Source organism: Leptopilina boulardi, unplaced genomic scaffold (assembly GCF_019393585.1).
Source record: "Leptopilina boulardi isolate dan_hultmark-lab unplaced genomic scaffold, ZJU_Lbou_2.1 LbouV2_229, whole genome shotgun sequence".
NCBI classification, from domain to species: Eukaryota; Metazoa; Arthropoda; class Insecta; order Hymenoptera; family Figitidae; genus Leptopilina; species Leptopilina boulardi.
The window spans coordinates 1,472,074-1,481,912 of NW_026137784.1; the positions used below are offsets into that span (position 1 = coordinate 1,472,074).

The following is a 9,839-nucleotide window of genomic DNA, read 5'->3' on the forward strand; positions in this document are numbered from 1 at the left end:
TATATAGATAAAAATTCTTGTAATATATTTATCGCAATAGTTTAATTAACATTAACAGTCTTTTGATTTTTTTTATCTATATACATTTTTCTATCATCTAAAAAATATTTTACGTGATATAAAAATATTGAGAGAAAGATTTATTAATTTTATGTCACAGTGTGATTTTTTATTTAAAAAATTAAAAATTTATTTTCGATTTCATGATTTTATAAAAAAAAATGTTTCACAATTCTCTGTGCTTTAGTTGTATTAATTTTTGGAAATTTTAAATAGAAAAATATAATTACATAAAGAGAATATATATATATATATAATATTAATAATTAGAATACTGATTTCCATCGACAATACCCTGCTTTAAATATCACAATATCCGATTGTGGACAATATTTATAATACTACTAAGTTTTTTTTTCTTAAGAAAAAGAAAACTAGTTAAAAATCTCACAAATTTTCTAAAAAAAATAGAAAATTCTTTCATTTCTCTCCCAATCTAAATTATATAAAAAGTTACATTTTTTTTTTTAAACTAAAATATTTTTTGTTTTTTTTTCTAATGAAAAGCAAATAATAGTATTAATAATGGTACAGCGATAACGCAAAAAATATATATGGAAGTTCTTGGCTCACACGTTGATGTGACAACAAATTCTTCATTCCATTGTGAATCATTAACACCAACTGGCAATTCTAAAACAGTTCGTTCGCTACTAAAAAAATTAAATGGCAACGAACATTCACTGGTTATATTTTCACATGCATGCACTGGATTCGATGTATTGTATGCAGTTTTAAGAAGATCAAATTTTATTCTCAAATAATTTGTTTGCACTTCATTTTCTGAATTAAAAACAAAAAAATAATATCCATTTGCTGGAACTCTGTAAAATTATAATTAAATATCAAAATTTTTATAAATATTTTTTGAAATAATAATGGTAATTAATTAAAATAATTTTTTTATTAATTATAATTTTCAAGTATTTAAAATTTAATTTTTAAAAATTTTTCACAAACCTATAAGTCACAGTATTTGCAATTGATGCTGTATTATGTTCACTTTCATGTTGTGGTGTACACATTCGATGTGGTGTAAGGGGTAAATTTAATATTAATCCCTTACATTCCAAGAGTCTCTCCTCGGAACTACTGAATGAACTCCAAAATTCAGAATTACTTCTATCGTTCAATGTTGTTTCATTAACTGTTCCTCTATCATCAGCAATTCCGTCTGGCGTTAATAAACCCTGAAAAAAAAAAATTATTAACAAAAAATTAAATTAAAATTATATTTACTTAATTACCTCTTCAATAGCAGCATCATCGTCTTCGTCATTTCGATTCAATTCATCATGAAGTGGTGACGATAAAATAAAATCTCGTTTTTTTCTTTTTTTTTCATTTTCAATTTTTGTTGTACTTTTTAATTTCATTGCAAGTCTTTGCTTCAATTTTTCATCATCAATTTCATTTAATAATTGTTGAAAAAGTTTCTGTCCCTTTTCACCTTGGGAAATAATTTTTCTCATAACTTCACCAAAAACTTCAACTGAACTTGGTTCATTATCATCAATATTTTCCATTTTTCCTCGATTTGTTGAATCGTTAATTTTATCATTAGTTTTAATTGATAATTGCTCATTAGAAATCATTGAATTATAATTTTCATTTGATTTATTTAATTTTTCGATATTATTATTATTATTTATTAAAGTATCATTAGAAATTTTATAATTTCTTTCATTATTAGATTTAGTTAAATTTTCATTTTTATTAATTTCAATTGACTGTCGTTTTTGATCTAAAATATCAAAAAGATCCCTTGGATCAAATTCTTTAATTGCCGGTGGTTTATCAATATTATCACTTTCACGATAAACACCTTCATATTTATGATAAGAATTTTCCTTTTGTTTATTTTTCATTTCATTTGTTTTTTTAGTTAATAATGCCAAAATATTTCTCATTGCATTTGCATCTAATTCATGACTCGATGGATTATAATTAATTGAACTGAATGTACGATTTTTATGTGATATTTTTGAATTATGATGATGAAATTTTACATCTTGATGAATTTTTGTCATTTTATCGGGCGCATTACTTGGACTTCGATCGTTCTGAAATTAATAAAAATTAGCTTGAAAATTATTACAAAAATTTTTTTTTTTTTTTTAAATTCTTTTATACCTGAATAGTTCCATTTATTTTTAATAATCCTTTTTCTTCTGCAACTTGAAGTAATTCTTCAAGTTCCTCGCTACTGTCATCGCCAATAAATGTACATTCATGTAAATGTTTGTGACCTCTTACAATTGTTAAAGAAGCACCAGGCCATCTAAAATTAATTTTATATTAAAATTTGAGATATGAAAATTCATTTTAAAATAGATATATAAATAAAAAAAATATTTGATAAAATTATTTTGAAAATTTTTTTTTGTCGCCTTTTTTTTTTTTTTAATTGAATTTTCTCGAATTCTACCTTACACAAGTAGAAACAGTCACACTTGAACCTTTTAAAAGGTAAAATCCCCAATATTCCTTCATATCGTCTTCCAAAACTAAATGCCTCGTCATTGACACTGGAATTAAATCTCCCTTAATGTTTGGCTCATTGCTCATTAAATAGGCATTAAAAGTTGTATTAACCCTGACCACCTGTCTCTGTAATTAAAAAAAAAGGATTTTAATTTCAATTCATTTTTTTTAATTGTAAAAATATAAAAATATTGTACCTGGCACCATGTAGTGGATATTTTTCCATCGATCAGTCTTTGATCAGAAATTGTTAGCGGATAAAGTTGAACCGAATAAACACGATATCTTAAATAAATGGGACCAGCTACCAAAATTGCCGGAAGAAATGTTCCAAGGACACATAAACGAATGAGTCTCAATGGTACCTTGAGCTCCAATTTCCGGCATTGCATTTGTCTCCTTCTATTGACTCCTTCCTCTGCAAAAAAAAAAAAGTCGAACAATAAAATTTTTTTATTATTAACACTATTTCCTGATTTTTTTTTCAATCATTATTTTATTAAAAATTAGTTGTTTATATTAATTTAATTATTTTAAACTATTTTTAATTATTTTCAATTATTTTTAATTAGTTTTAATAATTTAAAAATAATTATACAAAATGATTTAAAATAATTAATAATTATTTAGTATGTATTAAAATTCTTTTTATCAAATTTTTTTTTTACAATTATCAGCGACGAATAAAATATTAAAATTTCTAATTCATGTCGATCGTATTTGAATCGCAAAATAGTTAATTAAATCCTATTGTGCTATGATTTTGCATCAACTTCATATGCTTTTTAAATGACGCAGTGACAACAAAGATGACTCGCTAATGACTAAACTTCAATAAAACTACGAAGTTACAAATATTAATATAAAAGGTATATAAAAAGTTTTTTTTTTTTTTTCAAATTACTCCAAACAATATTTTGTAATCAAATATTTTGTGAGATATCAATCTTGAAAAATATAATTCCAAAATACGTAACAAGATTAATAAGTTCTTTTTTTATATAATTAATTATCATTTAAGATTTTATGATAATTTTCCCAAAAAGGACACAAAATTTTACATTTACTATTTAAAATTTCAAAAATTTTAAGGAATAATAAAAATAAAATTTATTTAATCAATTTTATCTGTACTTATCTTTTTACATCTTTATGTAATCTATTTATGAGTCTACATGTTTCTTACTTATTAATAATTTCTCTCTATATAGATTTGCATGAATTATAAAAGTTGAGATACAAAGGAAAATTCCAGAAATTTCAAACTCTATCAAGAATTTTCAAGAATTATTTTCAAAAAAATTAATTCGCAAATTAATAAATTCATTAATAATAATAATTGATTTTTTATTTTTTGTAAAAAAAAAATAAAATGCCAATTAAAATTTATCCTTTAAAACGTATTTTCAAATAAAATAAAATTCTTGAAGGTCCATTATCGATAATAATTATACTCTTTTTTTTTTTTTGGATTTGATAAGAATTTCTTTTACCTGGTGACATTATCTTAGATGCCTTAAAAAGATATATAAAATTAATTAATTGAGAATGTTAATAATTTTGTTATAATTTTCATTATTTATTGATCTTATTCAAAAAAATTAATTATTTTAATAAATACAAAAAAAGAAAAATGTGAAAAAAAATGTACATTAAGAAATTCATAAGGAAAAAAATTCTTTCTCACACATTAATCGATTTATTCTTATCAATTCGTATAATTTAGTAAAGAGAGAAAAAAAAACTAGAGTCTAAAAGCTTTGAACTTTAACACGTGACTTTTTAACGTTTACAAACAAAATGAGAGATAGTGTGATAGAAGATGAAAAATCTTGAAAATAAAAAAAAATTGTTTATGATTTAAAAAAAAAAAAATAAAATTTACATTTAAATTTTATTCACAAAATTGAGTGAATTTTTACTAAATTTATTTTATTGACTTTTTCAAATTTCAATAATAAAATTTTATTAATTCATCTTTTTTATTTATAATTAAAAATTTTCCATTGTTTCAAAGATCATTATTCTTTGTCAATAGCGAACTTGGTGTCAAGCCAAGTTTAAATTTACCATTGCACTTTCTACGATGAAACTAAATATTTAAAATTTTTATTTATTTTTTCTTATTCAATTTTAAGAATATTAATTATATGAAAACAAAAAAAGAAAATTAAGAGAATTAAGCTCTAAATGCTTACCAAAAGAAAATTGTCTCAATGGTGTTGTTGACATTTTGTAATTAATTAAAAAAAAAGCAACTTAAATACCCTTTCTGTTAATTAAAATTTAATTAATCAAATTAAAAATAAAATTTTTATTTTTTCACTCTGAATCACTAGCACAAACTCGATAAAAAGTTTCTAGTGTCATTAATATATTCACATATAGAAATTAGAACACAAGGCTGTGAGGAATAAAACTTTTTAAAACTAATTGTTCATAAATATAATTCGCGCCTTCCTCCTTCTACATTTCACTTATGACTGACGATAAACTACAGCGCAACAATTTTAATTCATTCGTATGTCTTTAATTTTTTTTCCATCGACGGACATATTTTTTTTTCGCAGATAAATTTGAATGAAAAATTAAAGACATTTAGTTAAAAGATTTAATAAAGAAGAAAAATTCCTTCAATAGTAATTAAGTCGTAGATTATTATTACTTTAAGCCTTGTGTATTAGAATTTCTTATCTCTTTTTTATTTGATAAATATATATATATATATATACAATATTAATTGGCATCTTATTTGATTAAAGATTAACTTTATATTTTTTACATGACTCAACATTCACTTGTCTAGTTCATTTTTTTTGCAAAATTAAACAAAAAAAAATTGTTATATTACAAGAGATATGAAATTCATTTATTTCTATTAAATTTTCTTTAATAAAATTTTAATTATTGATTTTTAATTCTGAAATTTAAAAATTTTATCATAATTACGAATTGTCTTACTTTTTCTTTTTCTTTTCTTTATTCCGAGTCGTTTTTTGTTACACTTTCCCACATGTAAATATTCATTCCATTCGAGGCGAGAAAACAATTTTTCTGTGGATGAACGCTAATTGAAACTGTTGCATGTATTAATGGTTTATCGGCTGTTAATTTTGTTAATAATTTTTGTGAAACTAATTCCCAAACATAAAGATGTCCATCGCTTGAGCCGGAAAGAATTCTCATATCATTACAATCGACACTTGACTCAAGACATAAATCAGTTCTTGGAATACCTGAATATTCACCAAGAAGTTCGCCTGTTTCCTTATCGATTAATCTAATAATTCCATCGGCACAACTGACTAAAATACATTGACCATCTCTGGTAAAACTTGCACAGGTTACAATTTCTAAAAAAAAGGAAAAAAATTTAATAAATCAAATAAATAAAATTGAAATAGAAAAATATAATTTTTCACACCTCCCATGTAGTCCGTGAGAAGTTCACCATTTCTCATATCGTATCTTCGAATTTTACAATCAAAAGAAGATGATAAAATTTCATAATCAGAAACTTTAACACTTGAAATTGAATCTTTTGCATCGTTTAACGTTTGAGCGGGATCTTGGGCTCTTGATCGAACATCCCAACACATTACAGAATTATCACGAGAACCTGAGACAACCATTGATGATTCCTCATTATATCTATAAATTTTTGATAAAAGAAATTAGAAATTAAGAAAAAAAAATTATTTAATTGTAGACATTTTTTTTTTTCAAATACCTTACAGACGTAACAGGTGCAACGTGTCCTCTATATCTACGAGTCGGTGTTCCTGTTGCAACATCCCAAAGAATTACAGATTTATCTAATCCACCAGAAACTATTTGACCACTGTCACAAGATGATTGTGCATCCATTACTTCATCGCCATGACCGCTATAAGTTTTTAAAAGAGATCCCGTGTAAGGATTCCAAAGTTTAACTCTTCTATTCGATCCGCATGTTAAACAATAAGCACCGTCGACTATGAAAATTAATATAAAATTTAATTTTTCAACAAAAATTATAAAAAATTTATTTTTAATCTTACCACTAAATCTTACAGCTCGAACAGCACCTTGTTGACAGTCAATAGATTTTAAAAATTTATATTCCATTGTTAGAAAAATTATAACAAAACCTAACCTCAAAAAGTTTCAATAACAACTAAACGTTTGTTGATAAATAATTAATATATTGTTTTAAAAAAAATATGTTAAATCTTTACATTTAATAATATATTTAATTTGCACAATTAATAATAAGGTTTTAATTATTAAAAACAATAAACACACTTTGACAGCTGTTTATATTTTAACTTCATGTTACTGCCACTAGATGTCATTCTCGCGCGATATTTGAAAAAGAATATTACAATTAAAGTAAATAAGAAAAAAAAGTATATTATTTTATTAATAAAAGAATTTTGATTAAAATAAAAAAATATGGAATAATAAAAAGAGAGGCCTCAAAAAAAGATGAGTAATAAAAGAATTTATATATAGAAAGGTTGGTATTCTTTTCAGTTTAGGTTGGTATCTCTTTATTTGTTATTGTCATTTGACAGTTCAGGAAAATTGTGTTACAAAAAATGTATTATAATTTTAACATGAAATACAGAACATATTTTAATAATTATTTATCTAAACTTACAAATTATTAAATAATTCTTATTGGTAAATATCAAAATTAGAATAAATTTCGTTTTTTTTTATCTGAACTTAACCTAAAAATTACTCGTCAATTATTTCCTTTTTTAAATAATTGTTTTTTCAAAATTGGTGCAAGTTAAAAAATTTTAAATTTCCAATAATTTTTTATCATGTCACTTGCTTTTTCAGCAATCATAATTGTTGGTGCATTAGTATTGCCACGAATTATTTTTGGCATTATCGATGCATCAACAACTCGTAATTTCTTTATTCCATAAACTTTTAATTCTGAATCAACAACAGCTTCTTTATCAGATTTTGGACCCATTTTACAAGTTCCCACTGGATGATAATCAGTATTTGTATAATATTTCATTAAACAATACCAATAATCATCACTATTAAATTTCTCTTTACACAATGGTTTAAATGTTTTCATTAATGTCATTTTATTATCTTGAAATATTTTTGTCTTAAATATTTTGAGAAAAATTCTTATTCCTTCCAAAAGACGTTGACGATCTGGATTTTTGGAAAAAAAACCTTGACGAATTATTGGTGGAGAATTTATTGGATCAGTTGCATTTAGAGTTATTGTTCCTCTACTATTTGGAGTTAATAAAATTGGATGAACATTTATCATATTATATGAATTTGGAAGAGTGATAATATTATTGCTAAAGGGTACAAAATTATATTCAATATCTGGTTGATTTTCTTTTTCAAAACTTGTTTTAACAAATGCGGCACTCTCCAATGGACCAATTGATGAAAGTGGTCCAGTTTGATTTTTTAAATATTGCTCTAGATCATGAATTCTTTTTTTCAAACTTTTTTCTGTTGATGTTTTATTGAGTTTAATACGAAGACCATCAATTGCCACATGATCTTGTAAATTTTGTCCCACTTGTAAATCTTTTATAATATTAATATTGTGTTTCTTAAGTTCTTTAGATGGTCCAATTCCAGAAAGCATTAACAATTTTGGAGAATCAATTGTACCTGCTGATATAATTATTTCTTTTTTTGCAAATACAATTTTTTTTTCTCCATTTTTATTTATGTATTCAACGCCAATTGCCTCTTTTGTTTTTGAATTTATTTTAATTTTTCTAACTAATGCCTCTGTTTCGATAAATAAATTTCCTCTTTTTTCTCTTATTGGATCAATAAAAGCATCATTTGAACTTTGACGTTTTCCATTAAGTGTCGTTGTTTGTATATTCATTACACCAATTTGTTTATTTGCATTCACATCTATGTATTCATAGCCTAATTCTTGCCAGGCTTTTGTTAAAATTTGTGCATTTTTATCGTGATAGGAAAGTTTTTCCACTGCTAAATAACCACCTTTATTGTGATAATATGGATTTGCTTTTACAATCTGAAAAAAAAAATTTTCTATTTAACAAAATTGAAAAAAAAAAATTAATTTTAACTCACATTATCATCGAGATTATTTTCCGATTTTTTAAAATAGGGCAAAACATCTTTATAACTCCAGCCTTTGTTTCCTAATTTAGCCCAATCATTAAAGTCCGAAGGTGATCCTCTGACGTATAACATTCCATTTGTAGAACTCGTACCACCCATTAGCTTTCGAAAATAGATAAAAGAATGTAAAAAATTTTTTAAAAAAATATATATTTAAAAATTAATTAATTTTACAATATATATTTACTTTTCCTCGTGGCATCATACAACCATTGTCAGCACGACATGAATTTTCATCAGCTTCAGTTTTATAATTCCAATCAATATTACTGCCAAAAAATATAAAGGGAGTCGATGGCATTTCGTTAATTCTTAATTCTTCACCACCAGCTTCCAATAGAAGGACCTATAAAATAATTTCCATTTATTTCTAAATTAAGTTTTTTTTATTATATTGAAAAAAAAAATATTTTTCTTAATTAAAATATATTTACATTCCAATTTTTCTTTTCCGTTAATCGATTTGCAAGAACACAACCCGCTGAACCTGCTCCCACTATAATAAAATCTAATTCTCTTGTTATTTCACGGGACGATTTTCTATGTTTTGAATTTCCTAATAAAATCGAAAGAATTGTTATAAACATTATTGTTTGCGATGGACATGTTGTACATTTTTCACCCAAATCACATAAATCTTGAAAAAGTGGTCCTGGAATCCAAACCATGATTGAAATTTTCTCTAAAACAATTTTTTATTATTTATTTATTTATTTATAAGTAATAAAATATTAATTTCATTTTACATACCTTGTTTAATTTTTATAATTTAAATAGAGAAATTAACGTAGACAAGTTTATAAACGTTATTTGTAGAATGAACTGAATTGATAAGCGGTAAAAAAAAAATTTATAAAAATGGGGTTGTGATAAAATACATTTTTTGGCCATGAATATTGTATTTAATGATTATTATCGATTAGATATTTTTAAAAAGGTGCAATTAGTTATGACTAATAGTTTAAATATGCTTTTACCTTTCTTGTTAATATTATCATTATTTCAAAAATTGCATTCTCTATAATGAAATAATAAACTAATTAACGTCACATTTAATATGTAAAATAATGTCATAATGAAAAAAATGTTTAAATAATTAAATAAAAATTAGAAATTCATAAAAATGAGACTCTTTAATATAAGAATTGTTTTTTTTTGAA

The 9,839-nt window shown here is 23.9% G+C and overlaps 3 protein-coding genes across 5 annotated transcripts; all 3 read right to left on the minus strand.

Annotated features, from left to right (window-relative positions):
- Nucleotides 1-461: 461 nt before the first annotated feature.
- Nucleotides 462-5,638, minus strand: LOC127280051 (protein kinase 4-like). Of its 3 annotated transcripts, none has more exons than XM_051302788.1 (7): nt 5,506-5,638; nt 2,742-2,962; nt 2,489-2,670; nt 2,194-2,341; nt 1,308-2,123; nt 1,021-1,250; nt 462-884 (listed from the first exon to the last, which is right to left on the minus strand). In XM_051302788.1, exons 2-7 carry the CDS (start codon nt 2,934-2,936, stop codon nt 557-559), a joined length of 1,899 nt encoding a protein of 632 aa, XP_051158745.1. In that variant the 5' UTR covers nt 2,937-2,962; nt 5,506-5,638; the 3' UTR covers nt 462-556. The 3 variants fall into 3 exon arrangements, with proteins under 3 accessions (XP_051158745.1, XP_051158742.1, XP_051158744.1); XM_051302785.1 differs by lacking the exon at nt 5,506-5,638 and adding an exon at nt 4,743-4,887; XM_051302787.1 differs by lacking the exon at nt 5,506-5,638 and adding an exon at nt 3,213-3,393.
- Nucleotides 5,258-6,850, minus strand: LOC127280052 (WD repeat domain-containing protein 83). The gene is made up of 4 exons (XM_051302789.1): nt 6,585-6,850; nt 6,275-6,518; nt 5,969-6,195; nt 5,258-5,897 (listed from the first exon to the last, which is right to left on the minus strand). The coding sequence occupies exons 1-4, from the start codon at nt 6,649-6,651 to the stop codon at nt 5,524-5,526; spliced, it is 912 nt and encodes a 303-aa protein (XP_051158746.1). The 5' UTR covers nt 6,652-6,850; the 3' UTR covers nt 5,258-5,523.
- A 237-nt stretch (nt 6,851-7,087) lies between these two features.
- On the minus strand, nt 7,088-9,502 carry LOC127280053 (glucose dehydrogenase [FAD, quinone]-like). The gene is made up of 5 exons (XM_051302790.1): nt 9,430-9,502; nt 9,114-9,361; nt 8,867-9,025; nt 8,629-8,781; nt 7,088-8,569 (listed from the first exon to the last, which is right to left on the minus strand). Exons 2-5 carry the CDS (start codon nt 9,345-9,347, stop codon nt 7,322-7,324), a joined length of 1,794 nt encoding a protein of 597 aa, XP_051158747.1. The 5' UTR covers nt 9,348-9,361; nt 9,430-9,502; the 3' UTR covers nt 7,088-7,321.
- Between the last annotated feature and the right edge of the window lie 337 nt (nt 9,503-9,839).

Coding starts and splice junctions, on each gene's coding strand:
- LOC127280053 (XM_051302790.1), bottom strand. CDS start 9,347: ATGGTTTGGATTCCAGGACCACTTTTTCAAGATTTATGTGATTTGGGT. Junction 9,026..9,113: donor CGGAAAAGAAAAATTGGAAT/GTAAATATATTT, acceptor ATTATTTTATAG/GTCCTTCTATTGGAAGCTGG. Junction 8,782..8,866: donor GTATGATGCCACGAGGAAAA/GTAAATATATAT, acceptor TATTTTCGAAAG/CTAATGGGTGGTACGAGTTC.
- LOC127280052 (XM_051302789.1), bottom strand. CDS start 6,651: ATGGAATATAAATTTTTAAAATCTATTGACTGTCAACAAGGTGCTGTT. Junction 6,519..6,584: donor TCGAGCTGTAAGATTTAGTG/GTAAGATTAAAA, acceptor TAATTTTCATAG/TCGACGGTGCTTATTGTTTA. Junction 5,898..5,968: donor TCTCACGGACTACATGGGAG/GTGTGAAAAATT, acceptor CCTTTTTTTTAG/AAATTGTAACCTGTGCAAGT.
- LOC127280051 (XM_051302785.1), bottom strand. CDS start 4,776: ATGTCAACAACACCATTGAGACAATTTTCTTTTG. Junction 2,671..2,741: donor TATCCACTACATGGTGCCAG/GTACAATATTTT, acceptor TTTTAATTACAG/AGACAGGTGGTCAGGGTTAA. Junction 1,251..1,307: donor ATGATGCTGCTATTGAAGAG/GTAATTAAGTAA, acceptor TTTTTTTTTCAG/GGTTTATTAACGCCAGACGG.